A 25,941-nucleotide genomic window follows, 5' to 3' on the forward strand; every position below is an offset into this window, starting at 1 on the left:
AAGGTAGTAGAATAGAGGCTGGTTGTATCAGGTTTTAGGTTTCCTGCTCTAGGTGTGTTTAATAGTCATTAATTCCATCTTTGTATATAGAGAATAGTGCATATCTTACAGAAAAGAATATTTGAGTATTTACTGTGTATCGGGTACTATGTTTGCAAAATTAGCTTAATTTTCACAGTTTCATTTTAAAGGTAAGAAAACTGAGGTGCAGAAAGATTAGTTAACTTGTAATATGCTACATGGCTAGAAGATAATGGAACTAGAAAATTATGGAACCAGGATTTAAACCTAATTCTGACTCAAAAATTTTTTTCACCATAGTCAGTAATAGTGAACTATATAAATACCTTGACAATCAGTTCTGGAACTTTATCAGTACTTCAAAATTCTCCAAATTAAGTGATAGATACAATCCAAGCAAAAAACAAGGTGGGGAGGGCTTTGTAAACTGGAACCAAAGCATCCACAACTTAAAAAAAAAAAAAAAAGTGTGCTTGTTTGAATCTATTAGGTACCCCAGAAAAGCCATGTTACTTTAACCCAATGTTGTGGGTACAGACTTATTGTGGGTAGGACCTTTGGACTGGATTGTATCCATGGAGTTGTGACCCCGCCCATTCAAAGTGGATCTTAATTGGTTTACTGGAGTCCTTAAGAGATCTCAGAGCTGACAGAGACCCAGACATTTGGAGATGCTAAGCTAAGAGATGAAGCCCAGAGTTTGCCCTGGAAAGCTAAGTGAGAACACACAGACGCTTAAGGAGAAAGCCACTGGAATCAGAAGCCGAAAGCAATGCAACCCAGGAGCAGTGGACCATCAGATGCCCGCCATATGCCTTCCCAGCTGACAGAGGTGTTCTGGACGCCATCGGCCTTTTCCTTGGAGAAGGTATGTACTTCTTGATGCCTTAATTTGGACATTTTCATGGTCTTAGAACTGTAAATTTGTGGACTAATAAACCCCATTGTAAAAGCCAATCCATTTCTGGTATACTGCATTTCTGGCAGCTTTAGCAAAAAGGAACAAAAAGTAAAACTTCTCAAAATACAAAATTACTCCTCAGAGACATCAAATGTTTTAGCTAACTCCCTCATTTGAACCATAATTCAGCCCTGTGTCTACTGTCTTTCTTTAAAACTTTTTAGCTTAACGATACATTTTATTTAGAAGAAATAGTACCTATAACTTGACACGTGAAAGAGAAAGAATAAAGAATTTCTTTTCAATATATTGTTAATTTGTTAATATTTCTATTCATTACATTTACTAATAGTTTTAAACTTCCTTATAAACATCTAAAGCAAATGTTATAGTCATACTGTTTTTAAATACATTCTTGCCAATTTACTTTGTCAAGTTGTGATTTAAAAACCATAAGCTTATAGACTGAATTATGGCAAATAGGAAAGAAGTCCCTGTGTTGTGGGAATAAGCCTTTCTAAATCTAGAGAAAAAGGATGTAGTTTTGATGTGTATACAAATCTGTACCTCTTTGGAAGTGATCATTCCTATCACAGAACTCTTAGCAGTACTCTATATCCCTCATGTCATGACTTTTGGCTTCCCAAATAGCTACACAATAGTCTGTTAAATTCATTGAGGCTGGGAACTGTATCTTATTTGCCATTCTAACCCACCTCCAAATGAAACCCTAATTTTCAATTAAGTAGCCAAGCAGTGCATATTAGATTATGATTAGAGACAACTGATTTCCCCATCAGATATGTCTGATAAAGGAGAAAAAGAATATATATTCTTACCAAAAACAATGGATGTGGAATCGGTGAGCAACTTTCTCTTGCAAAGACTAAATTTTTCTCACTGGTTTTAGGTGACTGTACTGGGCCTCCACCTCCATATTTACTATTTAAGGATTCGAATGATGAATTTTTTGGATCAGGTGATATGGATTTTGTTATACAGTCATAATCTGGAGTAAAATCCCTTTCTGTTATTTTCTCTATACCTATATCGCCACACAGAACACATAAACAAAAAACAGATGGCACATATTACTGAAGTATTGTTATCTGTTTTAGAAATTACAGGGTTAATTTAAATTCTAAGATTATAATAATTTTTCAAATCCTCAAATCTCATTGGCATTTAAAATGGATAAACTTCCAATAAATCAAGACCAAAATTCAGTTTAAAATATTTTATAATTATTTGAACATATTTAATGGCTAAATGTAAAAATATAACTATAAAAACTTTCAAAACCTTTTCAAACAAAAACACTTATACTATGAACTGGAATATAATGATCAACCTAGGTATTGTCTTGAATTTGTTGACGTCATAGGCAGTACTGTTATATATTAAAGTCAGAATTTTATAGTTGGAAAAGACTTGGTAAATCAATTAGTCTAAATCCCTTGTATATAAATAAGGAAGTCCATTGCTGAAATAAGTCTTAGTATAAATGAATTCTCAGACAGTTTTGAAATCAAATCACGCATGTACATCTGTCCTCTCATTATGTGCTTATCTGAAATGACAGTGTTCCTAAGCACTATGAAAGTAGAGTAGCTTTCTCTAAAGAGCTACTTTAGAGGAAGTATGTGATAAGCCTTTTAAGTATTCAATTTTAACTGAAATGATTAACATTCAGAAATGCTTTAAAATATCCTTAAAAAGAACTGAAAAAGATATAAAAAGTACATACTTATTCTTAAAGTTTCTATACTAAAGAAGTGTATCTAAGCTGGTACTCCAAAACTAATATTTTTTCTTTGCCAATTATTTTTAAATAAAAGCAAAACCTCAATTGTTTATGAAGATAACCCAGGATTGGTCCACAGAATGCATCATGATATTCCTTAAAGACATTTGTCAATAAAATGTCAAGAAGAAAAAAATAGAAATCCTCATGATTATTTTCATGTTATTAAATACATTTTGAGCTGAAAACACATTAAAATTATACATTTATTTGGGCTTTAACATTATAATTTGTGAATATAAATTAAATATTTTCTATATTGAAGCATTTGGTCCTTAACTTTCTAACTGAAAAATTTCAGTGTCCCTGTAAAGTAAGAAGTGACAGTAACATCATTCCCAAGTCTAATTAGCAAAAACTAAGTACTAGCACCAACTAGTCTAAACATGAAATTTTGACTTCCTAGAATTTTAAATACACCTCCTCAAAACTAGTCTGAAATTATATTTTTACACAAAGTTATAGTAGAAATAACTGAATATTCAACTAAAGGAAAAATAAAATGATACTGACATCTCATTACTTCTATAGATGATGGACTCCCAGATAAAGATATAGGGAATAAGTCAAGGTTATTGTCTCTTATACTATCTTTTAGTAGAGATGAGTTTTTCCATTCTTTTGGTATTTCCTTTTGTGTTTCAGCAGGGAAGGCATCCTGTTGTTTCTTTGGCAGCGTCATGGTTTTACTTCTGGAATGGATACTTTCCTCCTAAATGTATTGATAACTTTCTAATTATACTCAAATATAAATATTTATACATGGACACAAAAATTTAATTACACTGAAATATCTATTAAATGTCTTCTGTACAAAACACTGTATTATATTACTACATTCAGGCATAACAAGGGCCTAGACATGAGAAGGGAAAGGCTTCATACTATACAAGAATGTATAAGCCTAATTCACAGGAAAATATAATACATAACAGACAGTGATAAGAATTATGAGATACACAAATAAAATGCTGCAAGGTTCAAAGAAGAAAGCGTATATCCAGTTTAGGGAATCCAGAAAGGGTTCCTAGAATTCTTGGTATCTGAGATGCCCAAGAGTTTGTGAAAGGAGAAGACGGTGAGGGAAGACATCCTGGGGACAAAGAGGGAGTGCTGACAAAGGCAAACGGAGCAGAAAAGCACAGGTCTTGGGAGAATCATTGGTCATTCTATTCGACTATCACAACTCTGAGTATATACTGGGGAAGAGTGGAAATAAGCTAGAAAAGGTATTTTGCTGCTATGAATGTCTGACAAAAGGGAGATTTTTAGGGGTTTCTTTGAAGAGGGATAGGATGAGAGGTGGCTCGGGAAGTCTCTATGTGTAGGGGTAAACTAAAGTAAGAAGTGACAGAAAATATGGGGATAAGTCATGACATCCTTCAAGTCGTCCATGTTTCTAAACAAGGGGAGATGGAGGTTTGATGATTTAAGATCAGCATAGTGTAAGTAGTCAGACATGCCTTTACAGCCAAACCCCCTAGGTTCAATCCTAGTTCTACCACTTCCTGGCTGTGAGAACTTGGGCAAGTTCCTTAATCTCTCTGAACCTCAATTTTCTAATTTGTAAAATGGGGATGATGATACTACTACTGTGATCACCTATAGTACTTATGAGAATTTAAAAAGTTAAATCTATTCATTTTTTTTACTTTGTTAAAAAAGCTTTCAGGCATAGGTGGCTGGAACATGTCAGTAATATTGAGATATAAGGAAGAAGTCAGGGACTGGCACAGATTAGGCAGTATACATGAAGAACTTCAGAACCAATACTTCTGCTTTCGTTCAAGAGAGAGTCACAGCTTCCAAACAGGCTGCACTTACTTGAACCATATTTTTGGAAATACTAAGTACTTCTCTAATTAGAAAGATCCTATACTAAAGTTACAATTTTTTTCAGAGACAGATATCCAATTTGTAATACTAATGGTAACTTATTACAAGATTTAGCTTTATATTACCTAAGCACCAAATTTTAGAATTATTTTATGAGTTTTCTCATATAGAAGTTAAATCTTAGAAAGGCACAAATTTGACATTTTTACAAAAATACATTCTATATTTAGTATTTTAAGAGGGTTTTAGAAATCATTAATGTGAATTGTATTTATTTACCTTTACTAGCAATTTCTCTTTAAATGAATGTGAAAATTCTTGTTCACTCTCTGATTCGGAATTTGAGAGATCTTTGTAATTTTTTTTGGTTATTGCCACTCTTCGTGGAAGTCTGGTTCTCCCATCTGGAACTGTCTCATCTACCTTTTTGGTGATGTTTTTGTTGGGTATCTATAACAGAAAAATCCCTGAATATCTTAGACCACTACTTGAGATACAAAAATGCCAGCTATGTGCCATACAACTGGCACTGACAAGTCATATATAAAATAATAGTAATAATAAAAGTATTCCTGATTAATACCAAAAACATGACTGGATTTTATCTTTTCTATTTCCTTTTTATTCCTACCATTATATTCTCTATCTTAAGTTAAAAAAAGATCAAAATTATCTATCAGAACAGAATAAAACAGACTCAAAAGATCTATAACCAGAGAATAAAGAACTGTTTATTTTTATTCTGAACTGAAATGAAAGCAGATTCCTTTAAAAATAAAAATAAATTTAATTCAATATAAATTTAAAAAGACAGAAGGTAGGAGTAAGTGTGCAAAAGCAAGAACAATTATGGAAAACAAGTAACTGCTAAGGGTAATATACTGAGATGACACGAATTATTCTTATACGATAATAAAAAATAATTTTTAAAGAGATGTTTGAATACAAGCTTCTTGGTTTTACCATTTTAGATCTTGGTTGCTCCCTTTCCAAGGATATTCCTGCAATTCAGGAAAATAAGATTAAAATTTTCAAATAGATAAGAATTGGCATTAAACTTTTTTAGACTATGTCTGCATATATAAATTAAAAAATGATAAAAAAAAAACAAGACTACATCTTTATCAAAAATTTAACTGTCAAGATTTGAGGCTAATCTGACACTGATAACTTTTACTGTATGGTGTTCAGTATGGTATGAATGACTAATCTTCCTTCTCCTTAATTTTATATTATAACTTTTAAAACCTACAAGGAAATATGCATTGTAAGTTATAAAGTTAATATCCATGAATTTACCACTCAATTTAAGAAGCAGATTATGAACAATGTTGAATCAACTTATGTTTACTCAATTATATTGTAAAAATTCACTCATTTAAATGAATTAATTCACTGTGTTCTATGTTCTAACTGCCCCAAATTACTGCATTCCCTGAATACACTACGCTATTTCATACTTCTGTCCTTTTTATTTATAACGATGGTCCTGCTACTTCTTGTCCTCATGCATATGGTAGGCCTTTAATGTGTTTTCAAGATTCATTCTCATTCTTAAACACATGCCAATTCCTAGCTTTCTACTATTTTTACTTCTTTTTAAATCATCACACACACACACACACACACACCCCACTGCATATAAGTCACTATTGGTTATTTTTATCCTGATCTTAAATTCCCTTAAAATAAACATAAATTTAATTAAAAACTCAGTTATCTTAAATCTTCTTTTAAAAATGGAATATATAAAATCTCTGTGCTTTAGCAAACCTGGAAATAGATATTAAGTTATAAAAATAGTAATTACCTCTAGCCAAAGCCCAGGCCTCAAACACTTACCCAACTACTTCAAGAGGTATACTATCATAGGGAAAGTAGAAGCCATATACTGGGAAAACATTCTGTGGAAGACTTAGGCCAAAAAAATTCTGCAAGAAAATTGTTTTCCTTCTGATATATTTTTATTGCATTTATATGAATTCCTAAAAAGTATGTGTGTATTGTTCAAGTATGTTATATGTATATAAATACATATTTTTAAACTTATGTTGGGCTTGACAAGGAGATGGGATGTACATAGCTAGATACAGGTTAGGCCAAGGTCTGAGCTTTGGTTTAGTTTTGGTTAAGGGTCATGGATTCACAAATACTTAATACGTTATTCAAAATAACCATTTAGATAACTAAGTAACAGTGTGCCATGAGTGAACAAGTGATGAGAGTATATCATGAACCAAAAATTTTTGGCCCCTAAGGTCCAGTTAAAAAGAGAGAAAATTTATTGCTTTCATTATAAAAGAAATATAACCAAGTTACCCAAAATAAGAAAACAAAATAACATGACCACAATAGTGTTTTGGTGTATTTGCGTTCACACTTTTGCTTTATGCATGAGGATATATCATTATAAACACTGTCTACAGACAAAAATATACCTTCCAACCAACAAAGCAGATTAAATAGGTGAGGTAAAATAACTTGCAACAGTTCTGTAAAAAGTAATTGCTTACTTGATTTCCCACTTTTTTGTTTCCTCGCATTTTTATTTCTGCTATAGTCTATTAGCTGTGGCTTTGATTTTGGTTCTCTTAACCAGCTAATATCAGTCTTGCTGTCATCACATCTGTATTCTGTGTCAGTATCACTAAATAGATGCTTCTTTTTATTATCTGTTATAATCTATTTTAAAAAAAAGGCAGTTGTAATAGATGAAGAAATATATCTTCTTATATGTCACACAAGGTAAGTTAAGACAAAAACAAAAAACAAAAAACAAAAGAGAGAACTAACTTCTAATTTTCTAACATGCTAATAATCTACATAGTGTTAAGGAGCTATTCAAGAAAGTCACTTGCAATTTCAGATCATAGATTGAGATTTGTATTTTTTGTTGTTAATTAAAAGTGAAATCAAAACCACTTTCATAAGAAACATAACCTATTACCATCAAAGAAAATAACAAAAGTTGTCATGTCTTCTATTACTAGACAATTACAAACAGCTCAAAGACTATAAGAAAAGCCGTAATGTGAACATGGATAACTTCACAGAGGAAAAGAATGATCCAGTTATTTTTGTTTTCCAGGTCCATGATACTTGGCTTTAAAAAAATTATTGAAAGAAATAATCTTTAATAGATGTATTAGGATATTATGACTTACTCTTTTATCTTTTGTTTTGAGAGATGGTTCAAGGTCATCATGATTCCTTAAGCCTACCCTTAAACAAAAATATGTATTAATTTTAAAATGCCCTTTATACTTACTTGAGGTACCATGCACTGGACAATCAGACCCGGATTTTCAGCCTTACTCTTTCACTAATTAGCTATGTAGTTCTTGCCAAGTCATTTATCCTCCTTGACCTCAATTAATTATGAAATTAATCATAGATTAAGGGATGACTAAATCTTTTCAGCTTTAAGATGAAGAACTAATAATTAAATTGCACAGAATCTGCATATTTAGTAATCTTAGCAATGAATGCTAAAGTAACAGACTCATAATGAAATAATCATAAAAGCAGCATTTTTTAGTCACTCTTCTCATAAGTTACAAGCTCTCAGAAAGATATTTCAGGAGGAGATATTTATGAACAAAAGGAACTGTTAAGAGTATTTTATTCTGACCTGATTATAATAAAAACACCTACAATTTTATAGAATTATCCACACAGGCTTCAGTAGATGAGGCTTGAAATTCTTGGACCTATATTGTGAAAAAACATTAAAAAAGGAGTTTTTACTGTCAAAAATAAGATAAACAAAATTTTAAAAGAAACACATAAGTTTCTATGACTTCATAGAATCATAAGATTTCACAATAAAATTAAGCTTGCCAAAATATGCGATAATATTTTCATATTTAAGTAAAAGCTAACAATATGAAATATACTAGAAACAAAGTAAATAAGGGTAATTGTTTTACATTTGTCATATCAACAAGGAAATTATCTTGATATTCTAAGTAAAGAATATTGTAGTCTAAGTAAAGTGTTCCCCCCCAACCCCAATTATTCATTTTTCTCTACCTAATCCCAAGGATTTGAAAGGCAACAAAATGTACCTAGGTGAGTTATCCAAATAAATTATTACACATGAAATTTTAAAGAATATCTAGAATGGATACAAATTTTAAAAATACACACTATTAACTGACCAGTAATTACAAAATAATTGTGAATAACTAAATACAAAATAAATATTGATTTCTAGCTTACTCCAAGTTTTATAATAGGTTCATCAGCTCCATTCAAATTAAAGTTGTAAACATCATTCCTGGGAAAATGAGGAGAAACATTAACTCCATTATGCAATAAATAAATTTAGTTACTTTAAGTATACAGATATCTAAAAGAATTATGAAAAATGACTTACAATGGGCCTTCAGAGGTAACATTAACAAAAGTAGTCTTCAGTTGTCTAAAACTTTTTTTCTGAACCTTTTCCTAAATACAAAATAGGTTTACATAAAACCAAACTTTTGTATTACTACATTTAGCAAACAAACAACATGTGCAATTAAAATTTCATATATTTCCCAGTTGTGCTTCCATTAATACATATGTGGCATTTAAACATTTTCCTTAATGTAAATTTAAAAGTATTAACCAGCCATTTGGAATCTCTCAGCCACTGAAACTATTTCATCTCATTCTGCATCCCCCCCTTCTGGTCAAGAAGATACTCTCAGTCCCACGATGCCGGGTCTACATTCCTCCCCGGGAGTCATATTCCACGTTGCCAGGGAGATTCACTCCCCTGGGTGTCTGATCCCACGTAGTGGGGAGGGCAGCGAGTTCACCTGTCGAGATGGCTCAGTTAGAGAGAGAGAGGACCACATTTGAGCAACAAAGAGGTACTAAGGGGAGACTCTTAGGCACAATTACATGCAAGTTTAGATTCTCCTTTGCGGTAACGAGCTTCATAAGGGCAAGTCCCATGATCGAGGGCTCAGTACATCAAACTGCCAGTCCCAATGTTTGTGACAACATCAACACCAGTCCAGGTGAGGATGTCCAACACATCCGCACCTTCCCCCAGATCCTCGGGGCTGGGGAGGGGGAGTTGTAAATACATTTTTTATTATCTGCCGAAATTACTCTGGGATGTCACTATTTCACTCCAGCCTACACTAACCTACCGTATCTCATTTCCTATTCAAAGTTCCATGCAATTGTAGTGTTTGAACAAATCAACTGTAGAGTTGTACCGTTTAGAAAATTTAGATCATGTACCAAATAGGTATCTCTTCCCTTGGTCTCATATGGAAGTTGAAGTTTTAAAACACAATCAGGTTTTTTTTTTTTTACTCTTTAAGCTGCAGCTGAGTGGCAGCAATGCACAAAACCACCTTTTGGGTATGTTTTAGTTACTCCTCCAGGAAAGTAGGTAGAAAGCCAGGAACTGCGTGGACTGGACACCACAGAGCAATCTGACTTTGGGCATACTTCATACAACACTCATGAAAATGTGGAACTGCTGAGATCAGCGAAATCCGTAAGTTTTTGCGGCCAGGGGACCCGCGCCCCTCCCTGCCAGGCTCAGTCCCGTGGGAGGAGGGGCTGTCAGCTCCGGGAAGGAGAAGGGAGAACTGCAGTGGCAGCCCTTATCGGAAACTCATTCTACTGATCCAAACTCCAACCACAGATAGACTGAGACCAGACACCAGAGAATCTGAGAGCAGCCAGCCCAGCAGACAGGAGACAGACATAGAAAAAAACAGCACGAAAAACTCCAAAATAAAAGCGGAGGATTTTTGGAGTTCTGGTGAACATAGAAAGGGGAAGGGCAGAGCTCAGGCCCTCAGGCTCATATACAAATCCCGAAGAAAAGCTGATCTCTCTGCCTTGTGGACCTTTCCTTAATGGCCCTAATTGCTTTGTCTCTTAGCATTTCAATAACCCATTAGATCTGTGAGGAGGGCCCTTTTTTTTCTTTTTTTTTTAATCCCTTTTTTCTTTTTATAAAACAATTACTCTAAGAAGCCCAATACAGAAAGCTTCAGAGACTTGCAATTTGGGCAGGTCAAGACAAGAGCAGAACTAAGAGAGCTCTGAGACAAAAGGCAATAATCCAGTGGCTGGGAAAATTCACTAAACACCACAACTTCCCAAGAAAAGGGGGGTGTCTGCTCACAGCAATCATCCTGGTGGACAGGAAACACTCCTACCCATCGCCAGCCCCATAGCCCAGAGCTGCCCCAGACAACCCAGTGTGACGGAAGTGCTTCAAATAACAGGCACACTCCACAAAACTGGGCGTGGACATTAGCCTTCCCTGCAACCTCAGCTGATTGTCCCAGAGTTGGGAAGGTGGAGCAGTGTGAATTAACAAAGCCCCATTCAGCCATCATTTCAGCAGACTGGGAGCCTCCCTACACAGCCCAGCAGCCCAGACCGCCCTGGGGGGATGGCACTCACCTGTGAAATAGCACAGTCATCCCTCAACAGAGGACCAGGGGGTGCACGGCCAGGAAAGGGACCCACTTGCAAGTCTCAGGAGCCATACGCCAATACCAAGGACTTGTGGGTCAGTGGCAGAGACAAACTGTGGCAGGACTGAACTGAAGGATTAGACTATTGCAGCAGCTTTAAAACTCCAGGATCACCAGGGAGATTTGATTGTTAGAGCCACCCCCCCTCCCTGACTGCCCAGAAACACGCCCCATATACAGGGCAGGCAACACCAACTACACACGCAAGCTTGGTACACCAATTGGACCCCACAAGACTCACTCCCCCACTCACCAAAAAGGCACAGCAGGGGAGAACTGGCTTGTGGAGAACAGGTGGCTCGTGGACGCCACCTGCTGGTTAGTTAGAGAAAGTGTACTCCACGAAGCTGTAGATCTGATAAATTAGAGATAAGGACTTCAATTGGTCTACACATCCTAAAAGAACCCTATCAAGTTCAGCAAATGCCAAGAGGCCAAAAACAACAGAAAATTATAAAGCATATGAAAAAACCAGACGATATGGATAACCCAAGCCCAAGCACCCAAATCAAAAGATCAGAAGAGACACAGCACCTAGAACACCTACTCAAAGAACTAAAGATGAACAATGAGACCATAGTACAGAATACAAAGGATATCAAGAAGACCCTAGAAGAGCATAAAGAAGACATTGCAAGACTAAATAAAAAAATAGACGATCTTATGGAAATTAAAGAAACTGGTGACCAAATTAAAAAGATTCTGGACACTGATAGTACAAGACTAGAGGAAGTTGAACAATGAATCAGTGACCTGGAAGATGACAGAATGGAAAATGAAAGCATAAAAGAAAGAATGGGGAAAAAAATTGAAAAAATCAAAACGGACCTCAGGGATATGATAGATAATATAAAACATCCTAATATAAGACTCATTGGTGTTCCAGAAGGGGAAGAAAAGGGTAAAGGTCTAGGAAGAGTATTCAAAGAAATTGTTGTGGAAAACTTCCCAAATCTTCTAAACAACATAAATACACAAATCATAAATGCTCAGAGAACTTCAAATAGAATAAATCCAAATAAACCCACTCCGAGACATATTCTGATCATACTGTCAAACATGGAAGAGAAGGAGCAAGTTCTGAAAGCAGCAAGAGAAAAGCAATTCACCACATACAAAAGAAACAGCATAAGACTAAGTAGTGACTACTCAGCAGCCACCATGGAGGCGAGAAGGCAGTGGCACGATATATTTAAAATTCTGAGTGAGAAAAATTTCCAACCAAGAATACTTTATCCAGCAAAGCTCTCCTTCAAATTTGAGGGAGAGCTTAAATTTTTCACAGACAAACAAATGCTGAGAGAATTTTCTAACAAGAGACCTGCCCTACTGGAGATACTAAAGGGAGCCCTACAGACAGAGAAACAAAGAAAGGACAGAGAGACTTGGAGAAAGGTTCAGTACTAAAGAGATTCGGTATGGGTATAATAAAGGATATTAATAGAGAGGGGGGAAAAATATATATGACAAACACAAACCAAAGGATAAGATGGCTGATTCAAGAAATGCCTTCACGGTTATAATGTTGAATGTAAATGGATTAAACTCCCCAATTAAAAGATACAGATTCGCAGAATGGATCAAAAAAAATGAACCATCAATATGTTGCATACAAGAGACTCATCTTAGACACAGGGACACAAAGAAACTGAAAGTGAAAGGATGGAAAAAAATATTTCATGCAAGCTACAGCCAAAAGAAAGCAGGTGTAGCAATATTAATCTCAGATAAAATAGACTTTAAATGCAGGGATGTTTTGAGAGACAAAGAAGGCCACTACATACTAAGAAAAGGGGCAATTCAACAAGAAGAAATAACAATCATAAATGTCTATGCACCCAATCAAGGTGCCACAAAATACATGAGAGAAACACTGGCAAAACTAAAGGAAGCAACTGATGTTTCCACAATAATTGTGGGAGACTTCAACACATCACTCTCTCCTATAGATAGATCAACCAGACAGAAGACCAATAAGGAAATTGAAAACCTAAACAATCTGATAAATGAATTAGATTTAACAGACACATACAGAACATTACATCCCAAATCACCAGGATACACATACTTTTCTAGTGCTCATGGAACTTTCTCCAGAATAGATCATATGCTGGGACATAAAACAAGCCTCAATAAATTTAAAAAGATTGAAATTATTCAAAGCACATTCTCTGACCACAATGGATTACAATTAGAAGTCAATAACCATCAGAGACTTAGAAAATTCACAAATACCTGGAGGTTAAACAACACACTCCTAAACAATCAGTGGGTTAAAGAAGAAATAGCAAGAGAAATTGCTAAATATGTAGAGGCAAATGAAAATGAGAACACAACATACCAAAACCTATGGGATGCAGCAAAAGCAGTGCTGAGGGGGAAATTTATAGCACTAAACGCATATATTAAAAAGGAAGAAAGAGCCAAAATCAAAGAACTAATGGATCAACTGAAGAAGCCAGAAAATGAACAGCAAACCAATCCTAAACCAAGTACAAGAAAAGAAATAACAAGGATTAAAGCAGAAATAAATGACATAGAGAACAAAAAAACAATAGAGAGGATAAATATCACCAAAAGTTGGTTCTTTGAGAAGATCAACAAGATTGACAAGCCCCTAGCTAGACTGACAAAATCAAAAAGAGAGAAGACCCATATAAACAAAATAATGAATGAAAAAGGTGACATAACTGCAGATCCTGAAGAAATTAAAAAAATTATAAGACGATACTATGAACAACTGTATGGCAACAAACTGGATAATATAGAGGAAATGGACAATTTCCTGGAAACATATGAACAACCTAGACTGACCAGAGAAGAAATAGAAGACCTCAATCAACCCATCACAAACAAAGAGATCCAATCAGTCATCAAAAATCTTCCCACAAATAAATGCCCAGGGCCAGATGGCTTCACAGGGGAATTCTACCAAACTTTCCAGAAAGAACTGACACCAATCTTACTCAAACTCTTTCAAAACATTGAAGAAAATGGAACACTACCTAACTCATTTTATGAAGCTAACATCAATTTAATACCAAACCAGGCAAAGATGCTACAAAAAAGGAAAACTACCAGCCAATCTCCCTAATCAATATAGATGCAAAAATCCTCAACAAAATACTTGCAAATCGAATCCAAAGACACATTAAAAAAATCATACACTATGACCAAGTGGGGTTCATTCCAGGCATGCAAGGATGGTTCAACATAAGAAAATCAATCAATGTATTACAACACATTAACAAGTCAAAAGGGAAAAATCAATTGATCATCTCAATAGATGCTGAAAAAGCATTTGACAAAATCCAACATCCCTTTTTGATAAAAACACTTCAAAAGGTAGGAATTGAAGGAAACTTCCTCAACATGATAAAGAGCATATATGAAAAACCCACAGCCAGCATAGTACTCAACAGTGAGAGACTGAAAGCCTTCCCTCTAAGACCAGGAACAAGACAAGGATGCCCGCTGTCACCACAGTTATTCAACATTGTGCTGGAAGTGCTAGCCAGGGCAATCTGGCAAGACAAAGAAATAAAAGGCATCCAAATTGGAAAAGAAGAAGTAAAACTGTCATTGTTTGCAGATGATATGATCTTATATCTAGAAAACCCTGAGAAATCGACGATACAGCTACTAGAGCTAATAAACAAATTTAGCAAAGTAGCGGGATACAAGATTAATGCACGTAAGTCAGTAATGTTTCTATATGCTAGAAATGAACAAACTGAAGAGACACTCAAGAAAAAGATACCGTTTTCAATAGCAACTAAAAAAATCAAGTACCTAGGAATAAACTTAACCAAAGATGTAAAAGACCTATACAAAGAAAACTACATAACTCTACTAAAAGAAATAGAAGGGGACCTTAAAAGATGGAAAAATATTCCATGTTCATGGATAGGAAGGCTAAATGTCATTAAGATGTCAATTCTACCCAAACTCATCTACAGATTCAATGCAATCCCAATCAAAATTCCAACAACCTACTTTGCAGACTTGGAAAAGCTAGTTATCAAATTTATTTGGAAAGGGAAGATGCCTCGAATTGCTAAAGACACTCTAAAAAAGAAAAACGAAGTGGGAGGACTTACACTCCCTGACTTTGAAGCTTATTATAAAGCCACAGTTGTCAAAACAGCATGGTGCTGGCACAAAGATAGACATATAGATCAATGGAATCAAACTGAGAATTCAGAGATAGACCCTCAGATCTATGGCCGACTGATCTTTGATAAGGCCCCCAAAGTCACTGAACTGAGTCATAATGGTCTATTCAACAAATGGGGCTGGGAGAGTTGGATATCCATATCCAAAGGAATGAAAGAGGACCCCTACCTCACACCCTACACAAAAATTAACTCAAAATGGACCAAAGATCTCAATATAAAAGAAAGTACCATAAAACTCCTAGAAGATAATGTAGGAAAACTTCTTCAAGACCTTGTATTAGGCGGCCACTTCCTAGACTTTACACCCAAAGCACAAGCAACAAAAGAAAAAATAGATAAATGGGAACTCCTCAAGCTTAGAAGTTTCTGCACCTCAAAGGAATTTCTCAAAAAGGTAAAGAGGCAGCCAACTCAATGGGAAAAAGTTTTTGGAAACCATGTATCTGACAAAAGACTGATATCTTGCATATATAAAGAAATCCTACAACTCAATGACAATAGTACAGACAGCCCAATTATAAAATGGGCAAAGGATATGAAAAGACAGTTCTCTGAAGAGGAAATACAGATGGCCAAGAAACACATGAAAAAATGTTCAGCTTCACTAGCAATTAGAGAGATGCAAATTAAGACCACAATGAGATACCATCTAACACCAATCAGAGTGGCTGCCATTAAACAAACAGGAAACTACAAATGCTGGAGGGGATGTGGAGAAACTGGAACTCTTATTCATTGTTGGTGGGACTGTATAATGGTTCAGCACTCTGGAAGTCAGTCTGGCAGTTCCTTAGAAAACTAGAAACAGAGTTACCATTCAATCCAGCGACTGCACCTCTTGGTATATACCCGGAAGGTCGGAAAGCAGTGACACGAACAGATATCTGCACGCCAATGTTCATAGCAGCATGATTCACAATTGCCAAGAGATGGAAACAACCCAAATGTCCTTCAACAGATGAGTGGATAAATAAAATGTGGTATATACACATGATGGAATACTACACGGCAGTAAGAAGGAACGACCTCGTGAAACATATGACAACATGGATGAACCTTGAAGACATAATGCTGAGCGAAATAAGCCAGGCACAGAAAGAGAAATATTATATGCTACCACTAATGTGAACTTTGAAAAATGTAAAACGAATGGTTTATAATGTCAAATGTAGGGGACCTAGCAATAGAGAGCAATTGAGGAAGGGGGAACAGTAATCCAAGAAGAACAGATATGCTATTTAACGTTCTGGGGATGCCCAGGAATGACTATGGTCTGTTAATTTCTGATGGATATACTAGGAGCAAGTTCACAGAAATGTTGCTATATTATGTAACTTTCTTGGGGTAAAGTAGGAACAGGCTGGAAGTAAAGCAGTTATCTTAGGTTAGTTGTCTTTTTCTTACTCCCTTGTTACGGTCTCTTTGAAATGTTCTTTTATTGTATGTTTTTTTTTTTTAATTTTTTTTCCATACAGTTGATTTAAAAAAGAAGGGAAAGTTAAAAAAAAAAAAAAAAAAGAAAAAAAGAAAAACAAGGAAAAAAAAAAGATGTAGTGCCCCCTTGAGGAGCCTGTGGAGAATGCAGGGGTATTCGCCTACCCCACCTCCATGGTTGCTAACATGACCTCAGACATAGGGGACTGGTGGTTTGATGGGTTGAGCCCTCTACCACAGGTTTTACCCTTGGGGAGACGGTTGCTGCAAAGGAGAGGCTAGACCTCCCTATGGTTGTGCCTAAGAGCCTCCTCCCGAATGCCTCTTTGTTGCTCAGATGTGGCCCTGTCTCTCTAGCTAAGCCAACTTGAAAGGTGAAATCACTGCCCTCCCCCCTACGTGGGATCAGACACCAGGGGAGTGAATCTCCCTGGCAACGTGGAATATGACTCCCGGGGAGGAATGTAGACCTGGCATCGTGGGATGGAGAACATCTTCTTGACCAAAAGGGGGATGTGAAAGGAAATGAAATAAGCTTCAGTGGCAGAGAGATTCCAAAAGGAGCCGAGAGGTCACTCTGGTGGGCACTCTTATGCACACTTTAGACAACCCTTTTTAGGTTCTAAAGAATTGGGGTAGCTGGTGGTGGATACCCGAAACTATCAAACTACAACCCAGAACCCATGAATCTCGAAGACAGTTGTATAAAAATGTAGCTTATGAGGGGTGACAATGGGATTGGGAAAGCCATAAGGACCACACTCCACTTTATCTAGTTTAGGGATGGATGAGTAGAAAAATAGGGGAAGGAAACAAACAAACAGACAAAGGCACCCAGTGTTCTTTTTTACTTCAATTGCTCTTTTTCACTCTAATTATTATTCTTGTTATTTTTGTGTGTGTGCTAATGAAGGTGTCAGGGATTGATTTGGGTGATGAATGTACCACTATGTAATGGTACTGTAAACAATCGAAAGTACGATTTGTTTTGTATGACTGCGTGGTACGTGAATATATCTCAATAAAATGAAGATTAAAAAAAAAAAAAAAAAAAAGGAAGGGAAGGTTAAAAAAAAAGGAAAAAACAAGGAAAAAAATATGTAGTGCCCCCTTGAGGAGCCTGTGGAGAATGCAGGGGTATTGGCCTACCCCAGCTCAATGGTTGCTAACATGACCACAGACATAGGGAACTGGTGGTTTGATGGGTTGAGCCCTCTACCACAGGTTTTACCCTTGGGAAGACGGTTGCTGCAAAGGAGAGGCTAGGCCTCCCTATGGTTGTGCCTAAGAGCCTCCTCCCGAATGCCTCTTTGTTGCTCAGATGTGGCCCTCTCTCTCTACCTAAGCCAACTTGAAAGGTGAAATCACTGCCCTCCCCCCTACGTGGGATCAGACACCCAGGGGAGTGAATCTCCCTGGCAACGTGGAGTATGACTCCCAGGGAGGAATGTAGACCCGGCATCGTGGGATGGAGAACATCTTCTTGACCAAAAGGGGGATGTGAAAGGAAATGAAATAAGCTTCAGTGGCAGAGAGATTCCAAAAGGAGCCGAGAGGTCACTCTGGTGGGCACTCTTACGCGCAATTTAGACAACCCTTTTTAGGTTCTAAAGAATTGGGGTAGCTGGTGGTAGATACCTGAAACTATCAAACTACAACCCAGAACCCATGAATCTCGAAGACAATTGTATAAAAATGTAGCTTATGAGGGGTGACAATGGGATTGGGAAAGCCATAAGGTCCACACTCCACTTTGTCTAGTTTATGGATGGATGAGTAGAAAAATAGGGGAAGGAAACAAACAAACAGACAAAGGCACCCAGTGTTCTTTTTTACTTTAATTGCTCTTTTTCACTTTAATTATTATTCTTGTTATTTTTGTGTGTGTGCTAATGAAGGTGTCAGGGATTGATTTAGGTGATGAATGTACAACTATGTAATGGTACTATGAACAATCGAATGTACGATTTGTTTTGTATGACTGCGTGGTATGTGAATATATCTCAATAAAAAGAAGATTTAAAAAAACATATTGGAAAGTATTGTAGAATGCTAATATAAAATATAAGATGGCCCTTTATCCTTATAATTTACTGACATTATTATATATTGAAAAATGACCTTCTCACTGGTATTCTACAGGCTGAATTTTAGTGATTCTATAAGCACAAAACAAGCATGCTTCTATTTTTACTTGTTTTTTTTTTTTTTAACTCTCATTTGCTTTAAACTTTCAAATAGAAAAACTTTGTGAGAGGCTAAGGTTTATGTAAAATCTCATGTGAAAGAGCTAAAAAGCTATCAACTAACTTGTAAGGCTAGGAAAAAATATATATATATAAGATTATTCATACAACCTACGACTCAAAATGTATTCAACCAGATCAAAAAATAGGGAGGGCAGATGTGAGTAAAGCTGAAACAGTGGGCTAGGGGCATGAATGACACCTGAGGTAAAGATAGAAGATAAAGACTGGGACTGTTTAACTTAGCAAAAACTGGAGTGGTCAATGATTGTGACTAAATGTACAAATATAAAACTGTTCTTGCATGTGGAAGAACAAATGAATGTCAACCATGCAGAGTGCTGTAAAGGGGATGGTATTGGGGAAAAAATATAATCATAGCAAACTGGAGTCTATGGTCAACAGTAACACTGTAATATGCTTCCATTAAATGTAACAAAGGCAATATACCAAAGCTAAATGTGTATGAGAGGGGGTATAAGGGAGGGATATGGGGTTCTTGGTAGTGGTGGTGTTGTCTGACCCTACTATTATATTGTATTGTACAATATTTTATTCTTCTTTTTATTATCTTTATTTGCTAAAAAACTTTTTTTTCATAGTAATCAATATGTTCAATACGTAATCAATATGTTCAATCAATACGTTCAAGTGCTGACTGTGGTGATAATGTGGTATGATGATACTGTGAACTGATTGTACACTGTGGATAACTATGATATGTGAATACAGCTCTATAAAATTGTATGGAAAAATATAAACAGGGATAAAAGTACTGGAGAAAACATGGAGAGAAGGATGTATGTATTTACTATTGGTTAGGAGGGAGAATGGTGTAACCTTTCTGGAGGACACTGGGGTGGTTCCACATGAAGCTAAGTATGTGGGTGCCATAAGGTCCTACAACCTCATCAGGGGGCATATATACTTGGAGGATCTGAGAGCAGGGAAATGAATGCACATTTGCACACTGGTGTTTAATGGAGACAGTATGCATGATTTACAATAGGTGGAAGTGGCCTAAGGGTACATCGACTGAGGAACAGAATGGTGAACTGTTGTATGTGCATACAGTGGAATACTGAGCAACTGCGAAAGGAAGTGAATCTGTGAGACATGCAACGAGGTGCATGGACCCTGTAGACAGCATTTTGAGTGAACTATGCCTGAAACAAAGGCAAACACTATAATGCCTCACCAATATGGACTAACTTCAATGTGTAAACTCAGAATTGAACCTTGGAGCACAGCTTATCAGTGGAACGCTTATTGTAATGGTCCCTAGATTGTAAGCTCTTACAGTAGCACATCTATTCCTCAATGGTAGAACTGTAATAGCTATCTCCAGATTCCGAGATGCTGATCCCTTTGTGTGTAACTTGACTGATTCCTGAAACTTTGGGTATCTGTGTGACAACTGAAACTCAGAGGTAGAACTCGGCAGATATGAATGCCAGGATTAGCACATATAGCAACTGTTAAAAAAGCTGAAAGAGTCCAGACTTCAACTAGAGATATGAATGAAGCAGATGTGGTTAGGACTAGGGCAAATCGGGTCAAAGGGTAAAGGACATTATTGACTGCACTTTAAAACTTCAAATTCCATGTGAGACCAAGGGAAGAGATGTTTACCTGGTGTAAGATCTGTATTTCCTAAACAATTTAACATGCACAGTTTGTTCAAATACCATAATTACATAGAAGTTTTAATAGGAAGTGAGACCTGGTAGGTTTGCATAGGTTAGTATGAAACAGCAACACATCCCAAAGTAATCTGGACAGAGAATAAAAATATATATGTAGGGCCCCCCTGAGCAGCTGGGGGGAAATGCAGAGGTGATGGGCTTCCTCATGTGGATTGTTGCTGATGTTCTCACAAACATTGAGGACAGGTGGTTTGATGTGCTGAGCCCTCTATCACAGGACTTGCCATTATGAAGCTCGTTACTGCAAAGGAGAGGCTAAACCTGCTTATAATTGTGCCTAAGAGTCTCCCCCTGAGTACCTCTTTGTTGCTCAGATGTGGCCCTCTCTCTAGATAAGCCAACTCCGCAGGTGAACTTGCTGCCCTCCCCCCTACATGGGATCTGACTCTCAGGGGTGTAAATCTCCCTGGCAACATGGGATATGATTCCTGGAGATGAATCCGGACCCAACATCATGGGATTGAGAACATCTTCTTGACCAAAAAGGGGAAGCAAAATGAAACAAAAGAAAGCTTCAGTGGCTGAGAGACTCCAAATGGAGTCGAGAGGTCACGCTGGTGGGCATTTTTATGTACTATATTGATAATGCTTTTTAGGTTTTAATGCATTGGAATAGCTAGATGTAAATACCTGAAACTATCAAACTGCAACCCAGTAGCCTTGACTCTTGAAGACGACTGTATAGTAATGTAGCTTATAAGGGGTGACGGTGTGATTTTGAAACCTTGTGGATTGCACTCCCTTTATCCAGTGTATGGATGGATGAGTAGAAAAATGGGGACAAAAAAAAAATGAAAAATAGGGGGGGTGATTTGGGTGTTCTTTTTTACTTTTATTTTTTATTCTTATTTTTACTTTTTCTGGTACAAGGAAAATGTTCAAAAATTGTGGTGATTAATGCACAACTATTTGATGGTACTGTGAACAACTGATTGTACACTTTGGATGACTGTATGGTATGTGAATATATCTCAATAAAATTGAATTAAAAAAAGTAGGGAGGGCAGAAAAGAAGTTAAATAAAATAAATTAAAATCAATAATTATGTTTTATGAAAGTATTTAATTATATTACATATACTAATAATATCACAAAATGATTACTGATGAAAAATAATCAGAAGATCAATATAAATTAAGTTGAAAATATTTAAACCTAAAATATTTCAGTTTGTGATTAGCCTTCAACTTGATTATTTCTTTTGGCTATTTTATACAGAATTATTTGAATTATTCCAAAAAGTTCATTCCTCAATATATTACTCCTCTGATCACTTATCTGACTTACATTTTACAATATGATTTTTAGCAATGTTTGGACACATGTTCAATTTGTCATGTGTAAGCCAGCACGTGCCAGGTTTTACTGAAGATATAAAGACGAGCAAAGATGTTATAGAGGATGCAAAAATGATTCAAAACAGTTATATTCTAGTAAAAGAAGGGGGAGAGAAAAACTGTAATCAATAAAATATCAAAAAAGACAAGGAAATTGTGCATATTCAGAATTCCTGGTCATTTGAATTTTGGGTCAGGGTACTACCAAAAATTTTCATAAAGAAAGTAGAATCTGAAGCAGGGCTTGCAAGGAGGAATAAGGCTTTGACAACCAGAAAAGAGGGAGAGAGTGACTACTAATTCCACTGTTCTTTCCAGAGGGGGAAGAAAAAGAGATTAAACAACAACAAAATAAGTTAGGAGAGACACTTCAGAGAACCTCCAGTTATTAAGTTCAGCTAAACAAGACACGTCTAGGGATCTAATATTAGGAAACAAGGTGATATTTTAAAGGGACTAGTGGGCCCAACCTATGTCTCTACTTAATTCAGTAAGCACCAAGAACCTTCTGAACAAGGGAATAATGTGATTGAAACCGTGCTTTCGGCGGGGGGGGGGGGGGGATATGATATTGAATGTAGTCAATAGATTGGCAGGTAGAAATACTAGAGGCAAAAGAATTATGTAAGGGTTATTGTAATACTCCAGGGATTAGAAATTAGAACTTAAACTAAGATGAGAGAAGTTGACATAGACAGCAGGGAGAAGATTTGAGAGGAACTTGGAGAGAATGAACCTCTAAAACTTGATAAATTAAGCACAGATGGTAAGTAACCGCAAGGAGTAAATTTTACATTTTTAAAATGCATGCAGAAAAGAGAAGCTAAGCCTACTAACAATTATGCCTTAGAGTCACCCCCAGATAACCTCTTTTGTTGCTCAGATGTGGCTTCTTTCTCTCAGCCAACTTTGTAGATAAACTCACTACACTCCACCCTATGTGGGACATGACTCCCAGGGATGAGTTTGGCCCTGCCATCATGGGATTGAGAATGCCATCTTGACCAAAAGGGGGAAAAGAAATGAAACAAAAAGTTTCAGTGGCTGAGAGATCTCAAAGAGAGTTGACGGTCAATCTGGAGGTTATTCTTAACATATTATATAGATACTCCTTTTCATTTTCTAGTGTATTACAAGAGCTAGAAGGAAATAACTGAATCTGTTGAATAGTAACCATGAAGACTTGATTCTTGATAACTTTACAACTCTATAGCATATATCGTGTAACCATGTGATAGTAAAAACCTGGTGACACTCCCTTTAACCAGTATATGGGCAGATGAGTAATAAAACAATGACAAAAAATATATAAATAATAGGGGGACTAAGGGGTATGGGATGGTTTGGGTGTTATTTTTTATTTCTTTTTCTTTATTTTTGGAGTGATGAAAATGTTTGAAAATTGTGGCAATGAATGCACAACTATACAATGATACTATGCGCCATTGCTTGTATACTTTGGATATGGAATGTGAGTAAACAATGCCTGCAGAGTAAATGTTTTTAACAAAAATAGGGATTTCGGGGGACTATGATTCTCAGGAGAGATGGGCTCAGCTAGAAAATCAGTATGACGAACATTCTGAATCATGCACTTGAAAAGTATAACAATTGTGCTTATATATGCAAAAGAAGCATTTTTCTTTGAAAAGCAGAACAGAAGGTTAGGGGGCTGTTTTGAGTACTTGCCACTAAACTTATCAGTTGTTCTAATCCACTTAGCAATATTCTGAAAACATTAAATCTAGTTCCATCTTACTACTATTCTATTTTAGTATTTACAGTCAAATATCATTGCGTCTGATTATGGATTGGTGTAGTTAAACAAATGAAACCTACCTTACTGAGACGTAGATCAGATGTGTTTGAAAAACCACTATAAAAAAGGTTTTGTCAAAATTTAAAAAAGCAATTAAATATCAGAATATTCTTTATAAAAGCCATTTTATATAAGGCAAAACATACTGGGGTCACTAAATCTATATTCACTATCCTATCAATAACCAAAATGTGACAGTACTAGTTTGATATTTTTGCAACTTCACTCAGAGTAAGTAGCACCTATAATAGTTCATTCTAAGCTCAATCATTCATGCGGCAGGAAGTGCCAAAATTTAAAATAAATAGTTCTGCCACTAGGATCATTTTTTTCATGCCATAAAATAAGGTTAGAATAAGAACCTGGAAGCTTATAAACAGACATTTTGTGATAAGAAAATAATTAACCTTCAGAAAGACTGCAATCAAGAAATATATATTTCTCATATAAAAAAACAACTCATTTCAGTTCATTTGAGCAATGTATTTAAATATATTTAGTTTTACTAAATTTAGTTTAATTTACAAATATAAATTAAATATAATTTTTAAAGTCTGTATCTTAAAGATTTATTTCTGAAATGGTATGCTGTATCAATATCATGTTTTCTGATACTTTACAAAATGTGATCAGATACTAGAATGGTAATTTCAAATTTAGTTCCCTCTTGTATAATTTAAACAGCTACTATTTTAATCAAAGTAACACATAATCATGTATTTTCTACTGGAAAGCTGTGTTATCTGAACATATGTTTAAAACTAACCTTTTCCTGTCAGAAAAATGTTTCTAAAATTTAAGAACATACCTGTCAATCAAAGATTCCTTTAACTTTCTTGTAGACTTCATGTCATCCTTTGGTTTATATCTCTTATTAATTTGGCTTATCAAGGCATCTGCTGCATCAGTAAATCCTTTCCCTTTTGACTTTTCTCTCTGAAACAATTTAAACAGTTACTTTAAAACTCTACCAGTTAACCTTCAAGGGAAAATAAATGCCAAAAAGAAAATGTAAGAAAAATCATGTTCTATTTATACTAAAAAGGGAAATAAATCGGATCAGAAATTAATAAGTTTGGGCTTTATTAGGCATTAAAACTACTCAGAAAACATCTTTTAAAACTGTGCAGAATGCTATGTAGATACGTTTTTAAATGTTTCTAGCTGTACTAAAAAAAAAAATTATGTAAAAACTGAAGGACTACAAAGTAATAACCATTATCAGCAAAATTTTAAATGATTTTGTTAAAAAAAATCCAAAGATACTCTTAAAGATATGAAGTCTCCTGATTTTAGCTTTATTTTTTTCTGGGAATCAGCCACATGTTTTGATATATAATAGGTAGTAAGTTATTACTTCCTGTTCCTTCTTTAGATTATTACCAGAATGAAGATAGTGTTTACTTAGCTTGATAAAAATTATAGCAAAAATGAACCTCCCCTAAAACAGCATATGATTTAAGAACTTCCAATTTATCTGGAGCCAGCTTAGGAAATCAGTAAGTACCATTGAACCACAGAAGCTGTATTTCTCTGGGCTGATCAAATGAGTAGAAAGACAAGATCACATACATTCCTAGAGGAGAGTGATCCATAGGAAAAGCAGTAAATCCTGCATAATGATACTGGAAGTGAAGCTGTGAAGACTGAAGAGAACATCTGAAAATAGGAAGCTGATTTTTCAAAAAACAGAGCACAGCTTAGAAAAGATTATCAGGTTTCTATACACCAAAAAAAAAAAAAAAAAAAAGGGATGAGGAGCTAAGGGAAATTCTGTGGAATGATACTAAACCCCAAAGAAAATAGTTTAAAATTGAAGGACAGATCTGGATTTGGACAGAAATGGTCTTATTTTCTTCCCCTGGGATTGAGGGAATAAACAGCTAAAACGAGAAATAGAAAAGAAGAGCATATTAGGAACCAAGAAAAATGTGACCCAAAAGGATTTGGCTAAAGAAGAAAGCAAATTAGGCACAAAAAGTGAGCTGCATATTGTAAAAAATAAAAATAGCAGGTTGTCAAGACAAAATAATGTGAAATGCAACCATTGCTAATTACCTATTACATGTTTCATTTGCACCATGAGATACTTCAATGTACGAGGAATTCACACTGACTCTAGAAATTTGGCTACCCACATATTAACACAACTGTGGCAGATA

At 35.7% G+C, this 25,941-nt stretch overlaps 1 protein-coding gene across 1 annotated transcript in view; it reads right to left on the bottom strand.

Moving 5' to 3' along the window:
- The window catches only part of SYCP2 (synaptonemal complex protein 2), a 110,124-nt gene that overhangs the window by 25,820 nt on the left and 58,363 nt on the right, over positions 1-25,941 (bottom strand). The window contains exons 24-34 of the mRNA XM_037811663.1: positions 24,588-24,715; positions 23,800-23,836; positions 8,941-9,011; positions 8,784-8,841; positions 8,217-8,272; positions 7,727-7,784; positions 7,076-7,244; positions 5,526-5,563; positions 4,842-5,012; positions 3,240-3,438; positions 1,762-1,967 (exon numbers count right to left, since the gene is read on the bottom strand). Of these exons, the coding sequence (XP_037667591.1) occupies positions 1,762-1,967; positions 3,240-3,438; positions 4,842-5,012; positions 5,526-5,563; positions 7,076-7,244; positions 7,727-7,784; positions 8,217-8,272; positions 8,784-8,841; positions 8,941-9,011; positions 23,800-23,836; positions 24,588-24,715 (1,191 nt within the window). The remainder of the gene's footprint in view (positions 1-1,761; positions 1,968-3,239; positions 3,439-4,841; positions 5,013-5,525; positions 5,564-7,075; positions 7,245-7,726; positions 7,785-8,216; positions 8,273-8,783; positions 8,842-8,940; positions 9,012-23,799; positions 23,837-24,587; positions 24,716-25,941) is intronic.

This window comes from Choloepus didactylus, chromosome 19 (assembly GCF_015220235.1).
Source record: "Choloepus didactylus isolate mChoDid1 chromosome 19, mChoDid1.pri, whole genome shotgun sequence".
Taxonomy (NCBI): domain Eukaryota; kingdom Metazoa; phylum Chordata; class Mammalia; order Pilosa; family Megalonychidae; genus Choloepus; species Choloepus didactylus.